Here is a 23,654-nt window from a genome sequence, read left to right as displayed (position 1 = left end):
CCAATCAAATGAACAAACACACCAAGGATGACACATCCATAGCCTACCCTGGTTACTGTTCCATTCTGCACTGTAAGCTCTTTTTTTTTTTTTTTTTCTTTTTCTTTTTCTTCTTTTTGTTTTAACCTGACCACTGCTCAGCTCTGGCTTATGGTGGTGCAGGGGACTAAACCTGGGACTTTAGAACTTTAGACATGAGAGTCTCTTTGCATAACTGTTATGCTACCTACCCCTGCCCCTGTTAAGCTCTTTTCTATAATTAATCACAAAGCCAGTACAGTTAAATGTACTAGCAAGCAAATACACAGAGTTAGGTAAAAGCCATGGAGATCTCTTAGAATTGGAAAATGATGTCCTTTTAGAAAATATAGAGTCTAAAAAAAACATAAAGAGAAGAAAACCCTGCTGAAGCCAACACTATTTAAATTGTATTTTCACTTGACAATCTGTGAAAAAGGCAATATAAGAAATCAAATACCAGGCTCCCAATGTGATCAGAGCTGAATAATATTTTTGACCCTGGCAATTTCATCACTTACTCTTAAATGAATTTTGAGGCTGCATCACCCAGAGCAAAGGAAAAGTCAGACTTTAAAGGCAACTGTTAAACTGAATTAAAAGCCACATATGAGAATTGCTCTTGGAATTCCTTCAGTCGCTATTGCACACATGGGACCAGGGGCTTAGTATGGGGGTTCTTCTTCTTCTTCTTCTTCTTCTTCTTCTTCTAGCGTTTGCCCTTCTTCCGTAGCCAGTCAACAGCGTCAGGTTGAGCCTGATGTCAAGTTTCGAGACCTCCTTTGAATCTGGAGAGGTGGCAGTCGTTGACTATGTGGGTCATAGTCTGTCTATGGCCGCAGGGGCAGTTCGGGTCGTCTCTGGCTCCCCAGCGATGGAACATAGCGGCGCACCGGCCATGGCCTGTTCGATAGCGATGGAGGAGGGCCCAATCATAACGTGCTAGGTCAAAGCCGGGTTGATGCTCGCAGGGGTCTGTGATGAGGTGTTTGTTCTTTACCTCAGCTGACTGCCAACTCTGTTTCCAAGAGTCTGGAACAGAGAAGTTCAGTGTAGGCGTAGGGGACCAGATTGGGTGACGAGACGTCAAGCGTTGAACAGGGTGGGCGAAGATATCCGCGTATATTGGCAGGTCCGGTTGAGCGTAGACGTGGGAAATGAACTTAGATGATGCCGCATCCCGACGAATATCTGGCGGGGCGATGTTGCTAAGAACTGGCAGCCATGGAACCGGGGTGGAACAGATGGTTCCAGAAATGATCCTCATGGAGGAATATAATTTGGAATCGACCAAGTGGACATGGGGGCTACGGAACCATCCTGGGGCACAGTATTCTGCAGTGGAATAGCATAATGCCAGAGAGGATGATCGTAGTGTGGAAGCGCTCGCGCCCCATGAGGAGCTGGCCAGTCTTGCAATGATGTGATTCCTCGCGCCCACCTTTGCTGCAGTTTTTATGAGATGTTCGTGAAATGACAGGGTGCGATGGAGAGTAACGCCAAGATAGACTGGCTGGGCTTCATGCCGGATTCTCGTATCGCCAAGCTGCACATTAAGCTCACGCGAGGCCGGGCCATGGTGTAGATGGAAAACAGATGATACCGTTTTTGCAGTGCTAGGGGTTATGCTAGGGAGTATGGGGGTGGGAGGGAGAGACAGCAGAATGACTGAACTTTGCTAATTTCCTTGAGGAATCCTTCACCATATGCTTTTGCAGTCTCCCACCTACTGCTGCTTGTCAAGGATGGTGGGTGGCCTCACGGCACTCGAGATTGTTTTCTGCACAGCAGATAGGTGGGCATGGGAAGAGGCTTTACACGGCCCCCCAGTTCAGTCTTCTGATGTGGCACTTGTGTCATGAGGAAACCACTTTGCCTTACTGAGGGCTGTTGTTCTGGCACTGAAGAGAACTGGGTGGAGGGGCCAGGTGGTGGTGCACCTGGTTGAGTGAACACATTACAGTGCACAAGGACCCAGGATCGAACCCCCAGGTCCCCACCTGCAGGGGGAAAGCTTCACAAGTGGTGAAGTGCAAATGTCTCCTTGTGTCTTTCTCCTTGTGCTTTGTGGGCGCCTTGTTGAGCGTATCCATGCACGTGGACTCCAGGTTAAGTACCGACAGGCACAGTGAGGGAATGTGCACTTGCCAGATCTCCCTCGGGACCATTCATGGGTCAGACACAGCGGACAGTGTTGCTGTGATGCTGACACATTTTTGGACCTGTGACCGAGCTTGGCACCACTCTCTGAAGAAGACATTCCATTGAAATCCTCTTGATTGTTGAGAGGCAAACACAGCACATGTGAAGCACCGCTTCTCTCTCCCATAGACACCCTGTCCCCAGAACTAGTTTCTGGGCTGTTCCTTGCTGACTAGCATCCACTTATCACACAAGACATCTCTGAGCATTTGCCAGTGACTTTTCCGTGGTCTGTGCTCTTAGTACGGCCATCTACAGAAGCTAACCACGACCTTGCCTCTGCTCCACTGTGCCTTCCTCCTTCCTTCCCTCCCAGCTCAGTTTTCCAGTCCCTACATTTGACCACCACAAGAGCCAGAACAAGTGCATAAAGGCACTGTCCATACCGGAGCCATTCCTAGAACCAGTTATCTGAGGAGAGAAACAGGCACTGGCTCTAGCAACTTAGAAATTCCGACACAGATGGTTCCAGAGATGAAACCAGGACCAGGCACCCCACAAAGGCTTCAGTGTAGCCTCCATTCAAATGAAGGAGCTGAGATATCTTCCACCATGGGCCAGTCATTAGACTTGGGCTGAGTGGAGACTTTGAGCGAGGCTGCTGTCCTCTGTGGAGGGCACTTCTTGGAGGGCATCTCAGTGGAGGGTGACAAGTTCTGTGCCCTGGAGACAGGGCAATAGAAACATATGTCACAGGGGCCAGGCAGTAGCACAGTGGGTTAAGCGCACATGGCATGAAGTGCAAAGATGGGCTCAAGGCTCTGGGTTTGAGCCTCCGGCTCCCCACTTGCAGGGGGTTCGCTTCACAAGTGGTGAAGCAGGTCTACAGGTGTTTATCTTTTTCTCTCCCTCTCTGTCTTCCCCTCCTCTCCATTTCTATGCCCTAGCCAACAAGGACAGCTATAAAGACAATAAACAAGGGCAACAAAAGGAAAAAAAGTAACCTCTAGGAGCAGTGGATTCATAGTTCATAGTGCTAGCACTGAACCCCAGCGGAAGCCCTGAAGGCAAAAAAAAAAAAAGAAAGAAAGAAAGAAAGAAACATGTCGTCACAACCCAGCTTCCAAAAAATGGTCTATTGTGATATGAGTGTTCTCACAACTAGTGTGGGGGTCAAGGTCAGCATTCCTCTCTTCCCATTTATACCCCCTACACTAGCAAAACAACTTTCAGTGGTGGGGCTGAGCAGTAGTGCATCCGATTAAGTGCACACAGTGCTAAGCACATGGATCCACGCAAGGACCTAAGACCAACCCCTCCCACCTGCAGGGAGGATACTTCACAAGTGGCAAAGCAGGTCTACACGTGTTTATCTGTCTCCCTCTCTATCTCCCCACGCCCTCTCAATTTTTCTCAAGTCTTACTGAGTAAAATGGGGGGAAAAAAGAAAGAAAAAGAAAAAACGGCCACCAGGAGCTTCGTAGTAGTACTGGTTTCAAGCTCCAGAGACTAGAGGCAAAAAACCAACCAAGCAAACAAACAAACGAACGAACAAACCTTTCAGTGGTCAGAGTGGATTAAAAAATAAGAACAAATATTGGGTTGGAGCAAAGATGGAGACATCCAATCATCTCTGAGTTCTGCTTTTATTTTCCCTCTTGGGAGCATCTCCAGCTTGAAGGCAGGGTAGTTTTGCCACTTAATTTCCCCATGTGGCCTGTCCTTTTCATCCATATTTGTGTGTCTGTACCACACCTAACACATGGATAATGTGTGAAAAATCCCTCAGCCAGAGGAATGTTTTCAAATACACATATGTTTGAAATGGAAGAAGCAAAATATTTGGATGACTAACTGGAACTTTTCATTTGCATATTTGGAAGTCTACACAGTTATCAGTGCTGAGATCTGTGTAAACAGAAATTAGGAGCAGTAAGCTAATTATGCAATACTAATGCTTCCTTACTGCTGGAAGGATGTCCACATACTAACTTAAGAAAGCCTTCAAGCCCTATCTTTTTCTTTATCTTCCATTTCAAAAATGGAATACTCAGCTCCATCTGTAATATTCAGATTAGACTCTGATTTAGGAATCACAGACATGTCACTTAGCTTGACATAATAAATAAAGGTCAGTTCATCCTCACCAGAATGCTAATGACAGCTGAGTTACCTCTATGCACATTTCACTTAGGTCAATAAATGTCTGCGACACAGCAAATAAATAAAAGGTGCCACCATTTTAATATTCTGGGAAGTTTTCCTTGCTTTTAGATTCATGTCTAGAGCATCAGTGAAATGTAAAACACAGATTTACAATCTGACAACTAAATGCCTACCTACCATCACACATGCCAAAGTGGGTTCTTCTCAATCTTTCCCTAACAGCAGAAACATCCGGGTGGGGCAGGCTTTTAAATCCAAATGGTCAACCCCACATCCTGATATGGATTCGATCTGGGTGATTTTTTTTTTTCCTCTTGAAAGAGGGCAGAAGAGGGACTGTATGGTCCAGGGTCCATTATTCTGAGAAGCAGCAGATTTCTCCTCAAATTTATGCATCCCCTTTCCCATTCTGCTCTTTCTAATGAGTAGTCTCACCCAACCCCTCAGGTGGAGTGCTCCTATCTCTTACTTCTGCTTTTATTTGGCTTGGAAAGATTCAGAAGGACAAGGGAGAGCTGGACACAGAAGGCAGTTGTTCCTCTCCCCATCTCTCTGCTCCTTAGGAGTCTATGGAACTGGTCATGGCGTCTCCATCTCACAGCTCCCAGTAGGTAACTTCTGCTTCCATGAACCCAACCTCTGTGCACTTGGTGACACTATATGTATGACACTTCTGTCCCTTTAACATCAGGTTATTAGCAGCCTTCTGTCACTAAACTCATTCTGAGTGGCTACATTCACCTCTGGTTAATTTCTTTCATTTTTCTCCTGAATTTTGCCAAATACTTTGCAATTTCCAGAAGATTCATTTTCCTGACTGAAATGGCTACTAAGAATTTATTATTATTATTTTAGTGCAAAGAGGCTAGTCGAAGCTATCATCTCCTGTCTCACTCTCATCTCCATCTCTGCCATCAAATCTCTGGGAAACTGTGTCTTCTTTGATGTTTGTTTTCTTTCAGTGAAATCTGCTTACTTTTCCATATTCCACAGTGTTCTGAATTTTAGATTTATAATGCATTTCTCCTTAAGCTTATATTTAACTGAGCAAACTTACTTCCCATCGTCTTCTTTTCACATGATAGGTAAGCTTAATCAAAATACTAAGACTGGGGGGTCGGGAAGTAGCACAGCAGGTTAAGCGCACATGGCACAAAGCTCAAGAACCAGCATAAGGATTCCGTTTTGAGCCCCTGGATCCCCACCTGCAGGGGAGTCCCTTCACAAGTGCTGAAGCAGGTGTGCAGGTGTCTATCTTTCTCTTCCCGTCTTTGTCTTCCCTTCCTCTCTCCATTTCTCTCTGACCTATCCAACAACAATGAATCAGTAACAATACTAATAATAACCACAACGATGATAAAACAACAAGGGCAAAAAATTGGGAAAAAAATAGCCCCCAGGAGCAGTGAATTCGTGGTGCAGGCATCGAGCCCCAGCAATAACCCTGGAGGCAAAACAAAAAATACTAAGACTGAAAAACATTAACTGAAGTATACATTCAGAGGATACAAAAATACTTTGGTTTCAATGAATTGTGCCCTGCTAACTAGATGTTAGCTCAGTCACAGAACATCCGAATACATGTAAATCTCTTTAAAAAAATCTATAAAAAATCAATATTTTATTATGCTTTAAAACTATAATAGGATAACAGGAAAAATCAAGATTGATTTGAGTTTTAAAGTTAGAAAAGTAAACGTGAACAAAAATCATTCTTTTTAGTGGCCATTTCTCTGAAGTCATACAGGACAGTGGGAAGCCTTGTTTATATGCAGTGTTGGACCTCCATGCTCTGAAAAACATCCCTAAATTGAACTCTACATTCATTCAGAACTATTAACATGAACATAGAGAAGATCAATATTAAAAGACTTCTGGGAACTTTCATTGGAATATCCCAGGTGTCATGGAGTTCACCGAACATGATGTATTTTATTTTCCTAAAAGTCTGGGTACTACTTTCCCTACCTAGTCATATTCTGTCTCAGATGCAAGTCTAGATCTCTGCTCTATCCTGGGGTTCTATAAAGGTTTATTGGAAAGGTCCAGAGGTTTTATCTTTACAGCATCCTCTGGAATCTCAGGAAGAACCAAAAGCAAGCCCTTATCCCTATGTCATAGCTCTGAAATGTCCCTGGTCTTGAAAAACTAAAGGCAGAAAACAATGTAGAAAACTCTGGCATTGGCTTATCACTTTCATTTTTTTGTTTTTGTATTCACTGTTAAGTATCCTTGGGGAGCATGACTTTGGTATGTTTATATACATATGTTTCCTCTTTAAAAGTCCATCATATGAATGCATTCCATGTTTTAATTAAAAATACTCCATCAGATATCTGTCATCAGTGATTCACCATCACCCACCCCAACAGCTTCTCTTTTATCTTCATTTTTCTTCAACTTCAACTTCAATCCTTACTAATCCTTCCTGGGTGGTACTCTTCTCATTTGCTATAGTGATGCTGTGTGACCCCAAAGTTCAGTAATCATTCTCCATTTTTTGTGAGTTCTTTACATTTATAGATTGTCTATTCTTATCATATATGAGTTCTCGTTTTTCTTTTTGAAAAAGGGTTTATAAGTGAGAGAGACAGAAACAGAGAGAGACAGAGAGAGAGAGAGAGAGAACCAGAATGTTACTATAACACTGGTTGTTGGGGATAAAATTTGGTATCTCATGCCTGCTGTCCCAATGCTTTATCTACTGGGCTACCTCCTGGGTGAGTTCTCACTTTTTATAAGGGCTACATAGGCAGTTATTTAAAGAATTTCTTTAAAATTAATCTTCCAGAGAACAGCACAACCATAAGTTGGATCAATAACAGAAAACACAAAATTATTCACAAAAAGCACGAATAGCCAAAATTACAACTGACATTCTGGAAAGTGATTCAAAGAGTTATTGCAGGCCATTCTTCGATTGCATTAGATCACTCATTTATAAACTATCATTGGGCAAGGCTCTCACATATATACATATGTGCCCTCTTTAAAAGCCCATAAATTTCATCTTTCACTGTCTATAGTGACCTGCATTGAGCCTAACACAATGATATGCTTCAAGCAACATCCACCAAATGGAAATTGATAACTCCAGAAAAAAAATTCTCTAAGAGAAGGAGAGATATCATCCCAATTTTCATTATTAAGTTCTACCAAGTCTTTCACTAGTATGGACTTCTTTGCCACTGAACATACAAGGAAGATGGAGGTTGGGGAGAATATCTCAGTTTGGTTGAATATTTATTGTAAATGAAATGGTGATTTTAAAATAGATTAGTTGGTAATCACCAGACTATTCTAAAGAAGGTTGAAAAGAAGAGAGGCACCTCTCTTCCTCTTGCCAATTGCTAGGACTGAACACCAGGAAAGATTATACCAGTTACAATAAGTTGTAACAGCTGTTTCCATGTGCAAAGACTACCGAAATGAGACTATTAAATGGTCTAATATATACTTTACAGAAACCAGTGTTCCAGCCTGAGCATTAAGACACCTTCAAGCATGCAATCAATCAGGGAAGGAGGCACCCCACACTGCCATGGGGATCGGTCACCTGAAGCAGATACTCTCAGACACCCACATGCACCTACTCCAGGTTCTGTTTTCCACTGACTCTGCATGTCTGACTTGCCCCAAAGATTATAACCAATAAATTATAATCAATAAATTATAGTCAATAAATTATAATAGATTATAATCAATACATTTCTACTGGTTTCTCACAAACACACATACTTACAATCAGTAGGCATCTTTTCCATAAATATCGTGCAATAGTCTTTCAGGAATTCAAAGTTTTCCTGATTAATATTTTCCTGCAAAGAGACATCTCCAAACCTAAAACAAACAAACAAACAAACAAAAAAAGCACCAAGAAAAATAGTTATGGGTTGACACTTTGTCACCATCATGTACTTCAAGCGCAGCACTTGCTTTGAGACAGATATGCATAGACAATGGAAATACAGTCTGATCTCAGATAATGATCTGCAAAAGTGCTTAATTACTGAAGAAGACTTTTATGCTACACAGTGAATGCAATTACATTCTGATCTATGCATTCTGTGAGAAAAGAGATTAATAGCTTCCACACAGTTTGAAATTAAACTTGCAGCACAAAGCTGTCATGTAATTTTGTAACTGGCAAGTGAGAATTAAGAAAATGCATGCTGTTCAGAAAATATTATCTGGATAATAGGGGAAGAAGAAAGAACTAGAAAACAGATAGAACCTGGCACCTTGACCATCACTCAAATTCAGGAGGGCTAAAAAAAATATGTGGTATTTTCAGTTTAGTCTAAGATGTTAGTAAAAACCTAAGGCATATTGACTATAAACCATTAAATCCCCCTACCCCAATAAAGAGAGAGAGAAAAAAAAATGTATACTTGTCTAGTCATGGTACAAAGTATTCTAGGCACTTTAAACTCCTACCTTTGAGGGAAAGCAGTATAGAGAGTGAATTATAAATAAAAAAACATGTTAGATACTAACATTAACAAATTCTAAGAGTTTCACTTTTGGATAAATGTCTCCAGTTAGGCCTTGAAGAAAACCAGCCAATTCTCTCTCTGAAATGCTTCAAAACATGTTATATAAACTTTAACTCTTAATCCTGCTTTTGATGATATCTACATAAGAGGAGCAAATAATTACTCTGGGATTATAAAAAATATACTGTTCATTTACTCTTCTCTTTTTTGCCGTGAGGGTTATCACTGGGGCTCAGTGTCTGCATGACGAATCCACTGCTCCTGGTGACCAGTTTTATCATTTTTTAAAAATTTTTATTTGACAGGAGAGAGAGAAATTGAGAGGGGAGGGAGAGAGAGAGATAGACACCTACAGGCCTGTTTCACCACTCATGAAATGTACCTTCTGCAGAGTCTCGAACCTGGGTCTTTGTGCATGATGATATGGGCAGTTAACTGTGTGCGCTACTACTTGGCCCTGCTTTATTATTATTATTATTATTATTAGGTAGAGAGAAATAAGGGAGAGAGAGACAGACAGACAGAGATGGATCACACAGCACAAAATCTTCCCTCAGAACTGTGGTGGCTGGTCTCAAACCTGAGAAACAGATCACTGTTCCAGTGAGCTACTTGCCAGCCCTCAATAGCTCTCGCTTCAGCAAATGACTGTTAAAACGGGTGCTACCACACAACTCCAGTAACAACTATTTTGATAAATAACATAAAAAGGAAAAAAAAACAGACTGTTTTAGATCTAGAAAATTCTGACTAGCTGAATTTACAGTGTACTAGCATGGAATGTCCTAAGTCCGATCCCTAACACTGCACATGCCAGAGTGGTAGTGTGGTTCTTGCTCCTCCCTCTTCTTCTATCTCACTCCCTCCCTCCCTCCGTCCCTCCCTCTCTCTCTGACTAATAAATAGCGTAAAAAATCTAGAACATTCTAAAATTTGATGTTCATATCTGGGTATCTGAACACAGGAAGGAAGCTAGCCTGTGTGAGTATCTTAGTATTGGTGCCAAAGTATTATCCCTCTTTGTTTTGCCACATTTAAATTTGACTGTATATCTCTTGCTCTTGACCGATAATTTGAGATTGATAAAAAGGGGCCGGGTGGTGGTGTGTCTGGTTTAGCACACATGTTAAAATGCACAAGGACCTGAGTTTGAGGCCCTGGTCCCCACCTGCAGGGGGGATATTTCAGGAGCAGTGAAGCAGGTCTGCAGGTGTCTCTGTTTCTCTTACTCTCAATCTTCCCCTCCTCTCAATTTCTCCCTGTCTCCATCTGACAAATAAATAAAAATTAAGTAAATAAATATATAATTGGGGGGACATGTTACCCATGGATCTACTCGGGTCTTGGGTACAGAAATGTGCTGTATTTCCCAATGCGTTCTTCACAGTTGGAAAGGCCCATGGGACTCCAGTCTTACACCGAAAGCTTACCTCTCAGCAAGGGTTTGCTGCTCGTTGATTCCAATGTTGAAGAGGACCGGGTGCACACGGAGCAACTGCCCTTCTTTGATCGGCAGGGGCAGCGACTGGAACATCCGGGCCGGGAGCTTCACCTCCACGACATAGTGCTCCCTGCAGACAGCAGAGGACATAGAGTTTCCTTCACATATGTAGCATTCAGGAAAGAAACGATACATTTGTTGGAACACGGAGCTGATTTGGGCTTGGGGCCACCAGCAGCTTATACTCTGTGGTATAAGCATCGGCTAGCTGCTTCACTAAGATGTTGTTTGGTAGAAAGCGCTGTGCTCTTGACTTGCTGATATCATTTTTGTAAAATCTCAAAGAAGACAAGTTATTTCAGAATGGATTTTGCAACAGAGTGAAACGACCAAAGCACTGATTACACTTTTAAGCATGGCCCTGGCTCTGATTATTGATGAATCTCCCTGCTTCTGATGACCCGATGGAATTGAAATAGTTTCAGTACTTAAGTAGTGACCCTTTATGTGGTGGAGACCGGTGCCACTGATTATTGTGCAATTATTTGCATACAACAGCAGCACTTTTCCACTAGAAACTACTCCCAAGACTTGGTTTGGAAAATTGAAATATGGTCACCCAAAAGTCACATAGTAATTTGAGGTTTAATTTATTTTTTTTTAAAGAAATTGCCAAAAGGTTTCCAAGGAGGCAGTGGCCATCTTGCTTTCTCACCAGCACTGAATGAGGACATCATGTTTTCACATCCTAAGCAGCACTCTGCAATTGCCTCCCCTCCCCTTTTTTTAACCATGAAGATTATTCTCTGAGTGCAGTGATACTAGAATATGGCTTTAATGTGGATTCTCTTGATGACAAATGGCAGCTCATTTTCATACACATATAAGCCATTTGATAAAATATCTAGTCAAACGCTTTGCCCATTTCTAAAACTAGGCCTTGTGTCTCATTATTATTGAGTGGTAAGATTCCTTCATGTGGTCTGCATATTAAATATGTAAGTTACATGAGTTTTCCCTCCAAATTAGTGACTTGTGTTTTTCATTAAAATGATATTTCTGACACTGAAAAATCAACAAGTTTGATGAAATTCCATTGCATGTTTATTTTATGAGTTTTAGGTTGACATTAAGAATTCTTTCCCCACTCCAACTTATAACTATTCTCTCCTGGAAACTGAGCAATTTTAGCTCTTATATTTAGACTCATCATCCACTGCTAGTTCATTTTCGGGTGTGGCACAAACTGAGGTACTGAATTCCTCTGTTGGTACAGAGATAATCAGTGTATAAACTTCATTGCTGTTGTTGATTTGTTTGTGCCACCAGGATTATTGCTGTGGCTTCGTGCCGGCCCCATGAATACACTGCTCCTGAGGCCTTTTGTTTAAATTTAGGAGAGAGTTTGAGAGGAGAAGGGGAGAGAGAAAGAAAGACATCTGCAGACCTGCTTCCAGCTCATGCAGCTGCCCCAGTGCAGGTGGGCATCAGGGCCTGGAACCTGAGCCCCTGTGCCTGTGCTTGACTGAGTGCACCACTGGCTGACCTCCTTACGGCAACTTTTTTTTAAAGACCCAGTTCTCCAAGGAATTGCCCGGGAAGCTTTGTCAAAAATAAATGATCTCTGAAAGTAACTCACAAGTTAATGTCTGGAATACAAGTTCGGTCTCACTGGCTTTTATATGTATATGTCTCTGTACCTACACTCTCTACCTTACAGTGACTCCTTCTCTCTCTCCATCCACTCATCTACCCACCCCTTCTGTTAACTCTTTCCACCTTTCTTTCTGCTGTCGGCATGTAACTGTATCTGTGCAATCAATTTTAAAATCTGAAAGTATTTCTCTAACTTTGCTCAATTAATTTATTTTCTTGGATTGAGGGCAACAGACATATGTGATTTCACCATTTGGGGCTACTATGTTTTCTTTCGGATGGAGAGACAGAGAGAGTGAGAGAAGAAGTGAGAGGGAGAGACCCCACAGCATTAGTATTTCCTTTGGTGCCCTGGCACTTCCCCTGTGGTACCAGGGCTTGAAGCTGGGTCGCACACAAGGCACAACACAGACCCTGCCCGATGAGCTCTCTCTCTCTCTCTGTCTCTCACCCCTTTGTTCTTCTGTTATAAAATTCCTTTTGGACATTGTGGGTGCTTCACGTTAAATTGGTTTTTTTTAAGTTTTTTTTTGTTATCTTTATTTTATTGGATAGAGAAAGCCAGAAATTGACAGAGAGAGAGAGTGGGGTGATAGAGAGAGACAGAGAGACACCTGCAGCCCTGCTTCACCACTCGTGAAGCTTCTCCCTTGCAGGTGGGGACTGGGGGCTCAAACCTGGGTCCTTGCGCACTATAACATGTGCACTCAACCAGGTGCGCCACCACCCAGCCCCCACGTTAAATGTTAATTTGTTAATTTCTACAAAAAAGAAGAGCCAGAATTCAGATAGCAAGGCACCGGCTCTATCCGCCATCCTGTGGAGGTCTGTCACCTAACCTGCATGAACGCTCCCTGTGCACTGCAACTTACTAAGGTCTCTAAACGATACTTTGTGTGTCTCTGTGCAAACATCTGGGGATTTTTGTTAAATTTAGTCCAAGCCGATTACTCTTTAAGACACCCTTAGGGCTGGTGCAACTATCTAATCCTCTGCTGACTGGACAAAGGTGCTATTTTCAACTCATTAGGCCAAACTATGTGGCGCCCTCTGATGGCAGCAAACGGCCTCCCCAGCTGAATGCAAGCACAGAGCAGGGGCAAATAGCCAGATACCAACCATAGGTTTTTTGTTTGTTTGTTGTTTTTTAATATTCATTTACTAGATAGACAGAAAGAAAACTGCAATCAATGGAGACGAGAGAGAGGGAGAGAGAAAGAGAGACACTTGCAGCACTGCGTCAATAGTCATGATGTTCCAATAGGTGGGGCCCAGGGCCTTGAACTAGGGTCCTTGCACATGGTAACATGCCTCAAGTCAGTCTGCCACCACCTAGCCCCAGGCTCCAACCATCTTAGCTGAATAAGTCCTGTCCAGTTTCAATTTTTTTTTTTTTAAGGGAAAAGATCAGATAGGCTGCTCCTGTCCCTGATCTAGAAGCCTCATTCCTCAGCTCAGTATGACAACGTTTGCATTTTAGATACGGCCTAGAAAAAGCCTTCCCTGCTCTGCTTGGACTGCAAGGCCCCTTATTGGATGGATAAAAATAGCCATAGCCCAGCCAGGCTTTTGACAATGCTCTTCACAGCAATGCAGAGCGGCCCTGTTTTCCAGCTGTGTGTATGAACAATTCCATCCCCCTATCTTCCAGTGAATGGAGAATTAAGCATTAGTTTGCAGATGAAGGACTTAGTTTTATGAGACCGTGAGTTTTCTTTACGTGCAAGAAATTGTCATCTTTCATTCCGATGTGGATCACTGTGGTCATCTGTCATAGGGGAATTTAAAGAGATTAGTTCATATTTACTACAAACATGAAAACAAGTTTAGTTTAAATTTGCATGTTATTTAAAAATATCTATGTGGATGAGAAAGTGAACAAGCTTAGGACACTGCTCAGCACCAGCTTATGGCTGCCCCAGGGACTGGCTCTGGGGCCTCAGGCCTGCGGGTCATGTGATCTGAGCCAGGGAGCTACTTTCCTGATCCCAGTTTGAACTTTTATAATTAGTCACTTCTTCATCTTTCTCTAGCATGAAATGGAAAACTCACCTTTCTTCAGTGTAATCTGAAAGTACGAGGAGAAGAGCTGAAAAATATTTCAAAGTTCAGGTATCCCACCTGAAACATTTAAATTCTTTTTTAAATATGTATTTTTTATTTTTGGATAGAGACAAGAGACACTGAGAGGGGAGGGGAGGTAGAGAAGGCAAGAGACAGAGAGACACCTGCAGCCCTGCTTCACCACTCCTGAAGCTTTCCCCCTGCAGGTGGGGACCAGGGGCTTGAACCTGGGTCCTTGTGCACTGCGATGTGTGTGCTTACCCAGGTGCGCCGCTGCCTGACCCCACATTTACATTAATATTTCTGATAATTGGCATCAGTCAGCACCAGAGCACAGAATTTGTACCCCTGAGGTCCTAGGTCTCATCCTCGGCATAGCATATGCAGGAACAATTCTCCATTATCTCTCTCTCTCTCTCTCTCTCACACACACACACGCACACACACAATCTGGGTATTGGCTCATCTCATAGAGCACGTGTGTTATAACACAGAAGGATCCAGGTTCAAGTCCCTGGTTCTCACCCACAGGGGCAAGCTTTACGATCAATGCTGGAAAAAGGTTCTCCTTCTCCCTATCTTTCTTTCACTTTATATCGTTCCCTCTCTCAAGAAAAAAACCAACCAACCAACCAACCAACAAAAACACCTTGTGGAACCACACTGGCTCTCAGCCCCACTGGAGATGTCAACAAATAAATACATTTTCACAAAAAGTAAAACTGCTATCATCAGAATGGCTAAACTTTGGAAGATTTCTGATTAAAACAATTTTCCATAGGATATGACTGTTGATAATTCACTCTGGGCACCATCATTTTTCTTAATTATTTCTGATCTTGAGCCCATCATGCACTGGCCTATGAAGCTATTTATTTAACACAATTCTCAGAAATCTCAGCTTGGGAGTGAATTGTCAAAAATAATTAAGAAAAATGGTGGCATATGTCCCTGACATAGGAATATAACTTTTCTAAAACACTGCTGCTTTTAACAGGATCTAATATGAAGCCGTGTCAAGAATTATGATGCTATTAGCCAAATGACTCCAGCAAAAGTAGAAACATCCTGAGCTTTAGAGAAGACAGCAATAAAGAGAAAAACGTCTTCCTGCCTGATATGTTTTTGAATGCCTCATATTGTAAAGGGGAGCAGGGCCATGCCGACCTCACTCCCAAATCACTTAGAAACATTCCAGAGACTTCTAGGTGTTTTCCAAAAGCTACACTCTCACATGACCTATGTGTATTTGTCACCCAGAGAGGAAAGACTTTTTTTTTTTTTGCCTCCCAGGTCATTGCTGGGGCTCAGTGCCTGCATCATGAATCCACCGCTCCTGGAGGCCATTCTCCCCGCTTTTGTTGCCCTTATTGTTGTAGCCTTGTTGTGGTTATTATTATTATTGTTGTTGATGTCATTCACTGTTGGATATGACAGAGAGAAAAGGAGAGAGGAGGGGAAGACAGAGAGGGGGAGAGAAAGAGAGACACCTGCAGACCTGTTTTACCACCTGTGAAGTGACCCCCCCCCCACAGGTGGGGATCCAGGGGCTTGAACCGGGATCCTTCTGCCGGTCCTTGCGCTTTGCACCAGGTGTGTTTAACCTGCTGTGCTACCACCCCACCCCCAGGACAAAGCATTTCTAAACTAAACTTTAGTTCCCCAGGTCATCACTGTCAGGGGTTACTAAAAACAATCCCGAAAGCTGACTCTTTCTGAGAGATACCATTTACCTCCGTCCCGTGACCACCGGCAAGACGTCATTGGATTTGGCTTCAGTTATTTTAAAGGCAACTTTCTTCAAATCGGAAATGCCAACAGCCATGTCCTCTAGCATCCCAATTTCATCACCTAAATGAGGGAGCAGAAACCTGGTTACAGACATGCCATTTGAAGAAAATGTCGCTTGGGACTCCCAGCCCCTGCTGCATATATTAGTTCCAGCACTTTAGTGAACACATTCCTGAATGCAGAAAATCCATTCGAGATGCTTTTTCCTGGTATGCTGAAGGTTTTCAGTGGTGAAATCTGAACCATTACATTGGGACCCAGCTCTGGGGAAGGGGGAGGGGATGAATACTGTAGCTGGGGGGGATGGATAGAAACCTTAAACTCTTTATGAGACCACATATCATACAGATCTCTCTCCATTATTGGGGCTGACATTTGATTTCTAGAACGAAGAGTCACAATTCATTTGAAGCTCCGTGCCTCAGGCTCACACTAGGCTTCATTTCTCAATCTGCTGACAAATAAAACCCCAGAGGGGCCTGCTACAACAGCCCTGTCCAGTGGGCAGATCCTGTAAGACACACAGAGTCTGAATTTCCCAGCAGGTGACTGTTTAAGAGTTAAACAGGTCAAGTGTGCAATTTTAATGATGTATTTCCCTTTCATCCGATACATCTGAAATACTATTTCATCAATAAATCACTATCAGGCAATTAATTCTTCATATGAAACGCTTCCTTTGACCGGCCTGGGGAATCCAGTCAATTGACTGGGAGCAGATACATTCCAAGTGCTTAGTGGCCACTTGAACGGTATTGAAGAGTTCACTTCTAGACATTACAGGACTGGGGCTGGAAAATCCAGGCACTGAACTCTACTGGCAAAGAGCCTTTTATATTAAAACAGCCAGATGGCTACTCAGGGCTCCTCTATTGAAATAATCCAGAATTCTATTTTCCAAGCCCAAAGGAGGAGGGTAGGAGTTCGGCCTCAAAGTGAATGAATGCAGAGACAGCTCCAAGTTGCATGGTCCCTGCAACGCCGAATGCAGTGAGAGCTCTGACTCCCCATGTCTGTGCTCAACACAAGAGCCCACAGATCAAACCCTTGTGAACAGGAACAGAATGTTAATGGGGGCTGAGAGGATACTCACTGTATGTACTGAGCAGGCTTTCATACTGTACCATCAGCCCCACTGTGCGGAGTTGCTGGAGGAAGCTGGGGTCGTGCAAACTCGTGTGCAGTTTGATGACGAAACCACAAACCAACCCAGCAAGCTAAAAAAAAAAATTATTGAAGAGATTTATCTGGGTCAGTGGCCTTATTCGTTTAATTTAAACACATTTCAAGACTCGCACAGCATCAAATGTTCCCTTTAAACTTTTCCAGTGCCTGTGACAAAAACAGTAACTATTACACAACTGCTGTGAAGCAGCTGATGGTGTGTTCTTTAGCGAGGCTGGGTGTCAAAGGTTGGGGCAAGGCAGTGCCCATGAAAGGGGCCGAGGCATCCAATAGCACAGCTATATACAAGATACTGGGTACTGTACAGCAAACCATAACAAAAGGACTTTTCAAAGTTAACCCAATTACCAAATAATGTGATGAGAACATTAACTATCGATTGTCTTTTTGAACCCTAAGACAGCAGGAACCTCACATCTCCACTATAGAGCCCCAACTTCCCCCAGTCCTGGAACCCTTGGATAGGGCCCACTTTCCCGTATGCCTCTCCCAATCCATATCAAATAATATTGCATCCGCTGCCCACAACCTAACCAACGCAACGATTGCCACCTCAACATGCTTCATCTCAGACTGTGTCCAGAGACTTCACATGTGGAATGACAACCCTTCAGCTTCATTACTCGGGTGAGACCTTTCCTTTTATAGTACACTCTAATTTCATCTCAGGTGGTTCACTTTCTAACAAAGTCCCATAACCTAGATATACACCAGTTTCTGTGAGAGAGAGCTTATGTTCACACGTATCCATAAAGTACTGCAAAATATATACCTGAAAGCAGAAGTACACTAGAGTTTGCAGTGAGTACCTCCCTAACACTTCCTCTCCACTATTCCAAGCTTTGGGTCCATGATTGCTCTACAATTTGTTTGGCTTTGTATGTTAACTCTCTTTTCAATCACCAGGTTCCAGATGCCACCAGGATGCTGGCCAGGCTTCCCTGGATTGAAGACCCCACCAATGTGTCCTGGAGCTCAGCTTCCCCAGAGACACGCCCTACTAGGGAAAGAGAGAGGCAGACTGGGAGTATGGACTGACCAGTCAACGCCCATGTTCAGCGGGGAAGCTATTACAGAAGCCAGACCTTCTACCTTCTGCAACCCTCAATGACACTGGGTCCATGCTCCCAGAGAGATAGAGAATGGGAAAGCTATCAGGGGAGGGGATGGAATATGGAGATTGGGTGGTGGGAATTGTGTGGAGTTGTACCGCTCCTATCCTATGGTTTTGTTAATTAATCCTTTCTTAAATTAAAAAAAAATTAAAAAAATAAAAGAAAGGGGCTGAGGCAGGGCCTCAGGCTTATGTGTCTGAAAATCCTGTGTCCACCATGTAGAGCAGTGTATCCTCAGAACTTAACTGATGGCCTGAAGTTTTATTATCATGAATTTTGGGTTCTGTCTGTTTGTTTTGTTTTGGTACATGTAATCGAAGGACTACAGAGTCACAGAAAGGGCACGTGAAGAAGTGTGTAGCGTGCAGAACGTAACACCTAGCACAGAGTTCCATTTGCTGGGTGAACAAGGCATGAAAGGGTTAGGGGAAGAGGAAGGTCTTTATCCCTTCCCTCCCGGGGCCTGTCCATATCTAACTCAGGCATGGCATGGAGGCTGGAGGAAGAGGGAAGGACTGACCTGGCAGGACTACTGGGATGGACACTAGCCTCAGTGTCACAGGTCGGGGTGGGTGTGGGAGGAGGAGATGGCCTTGTCTGACCATCTGTTTAAACCCCAGTGCCCTTCAAACAAAACAAACAGGCAGGGGGGACTCATGAAGGAGCTGTGCAGATAAGGTGTTACAAACAGACTCAAGCTGGCTGGGCAGGTGGGGCAAGTGGCAGAGGAGAGGATTTGTATAACAAGGTCCTGAGTTCGATTCTCAGCACCAGATATGCCAGAGTGATGTTCTAGTTCTTCTTCTGCCTCTCTCCCTCTGTCATCAATCAATCAATCAATCAATCATCTTGACAGAACAGCACATCCCACTTGTCAATTCCAGCTCACCACGTATCATGCTAAGCACACAGCCCCACCTCTCTGTGAACCTGCCACTGCAGCACGGATGCCTCTTCCTTTCACTTCTCTCCTCTGTCCTGAGACAGTACTGTCTAGTTCAGAGACTGGTCATCTCTAGGTGTCTGTCTTTCTCTCCCCCTCTGTCTTCCCCATCTCTCTCCATTTCTCTCTGTCCTATCCAAGAATGATGACATCAATAACAATAACAACAACAATAACTACAACAACAATAAAAAACAACAAAGGCCACACACCTATGGACATCTAATCTTTGATAAGGGGGCCCAGAGTATTAAATGGAAGAAGGAGGCTCTCTTCAATAAATGGTGCTGGGAAAACTGGGTTGAAACATGCAGAAGAATGAAATTGAACCACTTTATCTCTCCAGAAACAAAAATCAACTCCAAATGGATCAATGACCTGGATGTTAGACCAGAAACAATCAAATACTTAGAGGAAAACATTGGTAAAACACTTTCCCACCTACACCTCAAGGACAACTTTGATGAAATAAACCCAACTGCAAGAAAGATTAAAGCAGAAACAAACCAACGGGACTACATAAATTGAAAAGCTTCTGCACATCCAAAGAAACTATTAAACAAACAGAGAGACCCCTCACAGAATGGGAGAAGATCTTCACATGTCATACATCAGACAAGAAACTAATCACCAAAATATATAAAGAGCTCAGCAAACTTAGCACCAAAAAAGCAAATGACCCCATCCAAAACTGGGCAGAGGATATGAACGAAACACTCACCTCAGAGGAGATCCAAAAGGCTAACAAACATATGAAAAACTGCTCTAGGTCACTGATTGTCAGAGAAATGCAAATTAAGACAACACTGAGATACCACCTCACTCCTGTAAGAATGGCATACATCAAAAAGGACAGCAGCAACAAATGCTGGAGAGGCTGTGGGGACAGAGGAACCCTTTTACATTGCTGGTGGGAATGTAAATTGGTCCAGCCTCTGTGGAGAGCAGTCTGGAGAACTCTAACAAGGCAAGACATGGACCTTCCATATGATCCTGTAATTCCTCTCCTGGGGTTATACCCCAAGGACTCCATAACACCCAACCAAAAAGAGGTGTGTACTTCTGTGTTCATAGCAGCACAATTCATAATAGCTAAAACCTGGAAGCAACCCAGGTGCCCAACACCAGATGAGTGGCTGAGAAAGCTGTGGTATATATACACAATGGAATACTATGCAGCTATCAAGAACAATGAACCCACCTTCTCTGACGCATCTTGGACAGAGCTAGAAGGAATTATGTTAAGTGAGCTAAGTCAGAAAGACAAAGATGAGTACGGGATGATCCCACTCATCAACAGAAGTTGAGAAAGAAGATCTGAAAGGGAAACTAAAAGCAGGATCTGACTAAATTGAAAGTAGGACACCAAAGTAAAAACCCTGTGGTGAGGGGTAGATATGCAGCTTCTTGGGCTGGTGGGGGGTGGGAGTGGGTGGGTGGGATGGGACACAGTCTTTTGGTGGTGGGAATGGTGTTTATGTACACTCCTAGTAAAGTGTAGTCATATAAATCACTAGTTAATTAATATGAGAGGGGGAAAATTAATTGTATGTCTCGAAGTTTTTAAAACACAGACTGAGTCTTTTTAATATATAGGCTGTGTATTTGATATACAGACTCTTTCAAAAGCCTAGACCAAGTAGATCGGAAACAACCAGTGGCACCACTATATAAGATACTGGGAACTATACAGCAAACCCTAACAAAAGGATTTTTCAAAGTTAACCCAATTACCAAATAATGTGATGAGAACATTAACTATACATTGTCTTTTTGAACCCTAAGACAGCAGGAACCTCACATCTCCACTATAGAGCCTATATTTTCCCCAGTCCTGGAACCTTAGGGTAGGGCCCACTTTCCCGCATGCCTCTCCCAATCCATATCAAATAATATTGCATCTGCCAATCGCAACCTAATCAACGCAATGATTGCCACCTCAACATGCTTCAGCTCAGACTGTGTCCAGAGATTTCACATGTGGAATGACAACCCTTCAGCTTCATTACTCGGGTGAGACCTTTCCTTTCATAGTATTCTCTAATTCCATCCCAGGTGGTTCACTTTCTAACAAAGTCCCAAAACCTAGATATAGACCAGGTTCTGTGAGAGAGAGCATATGTTCACACGTATCCATAAACTACTGCAAAATATATACCTGAAAGCAGAAGTACACTAGAGTTTGCAGTGAGTACACCCCTCCCAACACTTCCTCTCCACCATTCCAAGCTTTGGGTCCATGATTGCTCTACAATTTGTTTGGCTTTGTATGTTAACTCTCTTTTCAGCCACCAGGTTCCAGATGCCATCAGGATGCCGGCCAGGCTTCCCTGGACTGAAGACCCCATCAATGTGTCCTGGAACTCTGCTTCCCCAGAGACCCACCCTACTAGGAGTGGGTTTATTGGGAGTATGGACCGACCAGTCAATGTCCATGTTCAGCGGGGAAGCAATTACAGAAGCCAGACCTTCCACCTTCTGCATCCCACAATGACCCTGGGTCCATGCTCCCAGAGGGATAGAGAATGGGAAAGCTATCAGGGGAGGGGATGGAATATGGAGATTGGGTGGTGGGAATTGTGTGGAGTTGTACCCCTCCTACCCTATGGTTTTGTTAATTTTTCCTTTCTTAAATAAAAAATAAATTAAAAAAAAACAGCAAAGGCAACAAGAAGGAAAATAAAAATAACAACAATAGTAACAATAAAGAAACAACCACTGAAGGCCTGAGGAGCTGTTTTCATGTGATTGTCAGTGCACAGGTAATGTGAATAAGAAAGACCAGGTTGAGACCTGGTTGGTGGTAGATAGCGCCACCAAAGAGGCTCTCAGGCTTTGATGCTCCAATGTCACAGGTGCAATCCCCCATACCACCATAAACCAGAGCTGAGCACTGCTCTTTAAAAAAAAAAAAGAAAGGAAAAGAAGGGTGGTGTTGACACCCCTAGTTGAGCGCACATGCCGCAGCGCACAAAGACCCTGGCTCGGGCTTCCGGCCCCCACCTGCAGGGGGAAGCTTCACAAGTGGTGAAGCAGGGCTGCAGGTGTTTCTCTGTCTCTCTTCCTCTCTATTCTCCCCCTTACTCTCAATTTCTGGCTGTCTCTATCCAATAAATAAAAATAATAAAAAAAAGAAAAAGTCTTTTTTCAATTCAGAGAGTCTGCCTGGGAAATAGTTCATCCAGTGGAGCCCATGCCTTGCCGTACATAAGGGTCTACTTTTGAGTTTTGACACCACACAGAAGCATCATGAATGACACCGGGGAAGTTCTCTCCCCTCTTTGGATGGTGGAGTCTCTCCCCTCTTTGTGTCTGTTCTCTCCCCTCGTGGATGGTGGAGTCTCTCCCCTCTTTGTGTCTGTTCCTCTCGTTCTTAAAAAAAAAAAAATCTGGGCAGAGAAACTGCTTGTGCAAGACCTTGGGTTCATTCTTAGGAGCTATTTGAAAAAAGAGGAGGGAGAGGGAGAGGGAGAGGGAGAGGGAGAGGGAGAGGGAGAGGGAGAGGGAGAGGGAGAGGGAGAGGGAGAGGGAGAGGGACTGAGACCCCATAAGTGAAAAACCTGCATCCACTCACCAAGAAGATGCCAAGTCAGCCAGCACTGCACTCACAAGGACAGGGGACACCTACCGCCTGACTGAAGACCACGTCCCTCCTCAGAGTCAGCATCAGGCACTGGGGCAAGCTGTAGGCCAGCTCCTGCAGGAGCACGAAGGTCAGGGACTGTCGGGCTCTGTTCACCACCTCCCCCATGCAGTCCTTCAGCCCCAGGATGAGCGGATGCAGCTGCTGGTACCAGTCCACTGAGAAAGAAGGGAGAGGGGGGAAGAGAAGAGACCTTGTTATGACTCACAGCAGAGTTTGCCCTGGTGGATGTAAACTTCAGCTTCTCAAACCGCTCATCTCTCATCAGACATTTGAGTGGTTTCCAAGTTCAGGATGTTGCAAATCATGCTGCATTGAACACAGATATGGATAGAACTCCTTGGATAAGTATTGTGTGTGTGTGTGTGTGTGTGTGTGTGTATGTGTGTGTGTGTGTTTTCTGCTTCTACCATAGCTTGAATAGAACCTGAAGGAATCGTGTTAAATGACATAAACCAGAAAGAGAATGAATGTCAGATGACTGCACTCACAGATGGGATTGAAGACACACATCAAGGGAAAACACAGGTGGGTATATATTTACTTATTTATCCCCCCCCCCCATTTCTGGAGAATCTTTATCATAAATGGATGTCAGAGCTTGTCAGATGCCTTTTTGGCATCAATTGATATGACCATGAGATCTTTATCTTTCTTTCTGTTAATTGGATGAATTACACTGATTGACTCGTGGATGTTGAACCATTCCTGTTTCCCACAGATGAATCCCACTTGGCCTTGGTGAACTATTCTCTTGGCATGTTGCTGGATTCTATCTGCCAAGATCTTATTCAAGACCTCTGTCTCAGTGTTTATCAGGGATAAAGGTCTGTAGTTTTGGTGGGATCCTTTCCTGCTTTGGGGATCAGAGTGATGTTCACTTCATAGACCATGCTTGGCAGAATGTGTTTGCTCTTCTATTATTTTCTGGAATAGTTTGAGGAGAACAGGTGTTCTTTCAAAGTCTTATAGAATTTGTTAGTAAAGCCACTTG

At 43.4% G+C, this 23,654-nt stretch overlaps 1 protein-coding gene across 7 annotated transcripts in view; it reads right to left on the bottom strand.

Annotated features, from left to right (window-relative positions):
- The window catches only part of INPP4B (inositol polyphosphate-4-phosphatase type II B), a 672,916-nt gene that overhangs the window by 273,344 nt on the left and 375,918 nt on the right, over positions 1 to 23,654 (bottom strand). For all 7 annotated transcript variants that reach the window (XM_060179039.1, XM_060179034.1, XM_060179038.1 and 4 more), the window contains exons 17-21: positions 22,646 to 22,818; positions 16,868 to 16,991; positions 15,717 to 15,834; positions 10,253 to 10,393; positions 8,069 to 8,166 (exon numbers count right to left, since the gene is read on the bottom strand). In XM_060179039.1, coding sequence (XP_060035022.1) covers positions 8,069 to 8,166; positions 10,253 to 10,393; positions 15,717 to 15,834; positions 16,868 to 16,991; positions 22,646 to 22,818 — 654 coding nt within the window. The remainder of the gene's footprint in view (positions 1 to 8,068; positions 8,167 to 10,252; positions 10,394 to 15,716; positions 15,835 to 16,867; positions 16,992 to 22,645; positions 22,819 to 23,654) is intronic.

This window comes from Erinaceus europaeus, chromosome 19, assembly GCF_950295315.1.
Source record: "Erinaceus europaeus chromosome 19, mEriEur2.1, whole genome shotgun sequence".
NCBI classification, from domain to species: Eukaryota; Metazoa; Chordata; class Mammalia; order Eulipotyphla; family Erinaceidae; genus Erinaceus; species Erinaceus europaeus.
The sequence above is the reverse complement of the archived record's forward strand: the minus strand, read 5'-3'. Positions and strand labels throughout refer to the sequence as shown.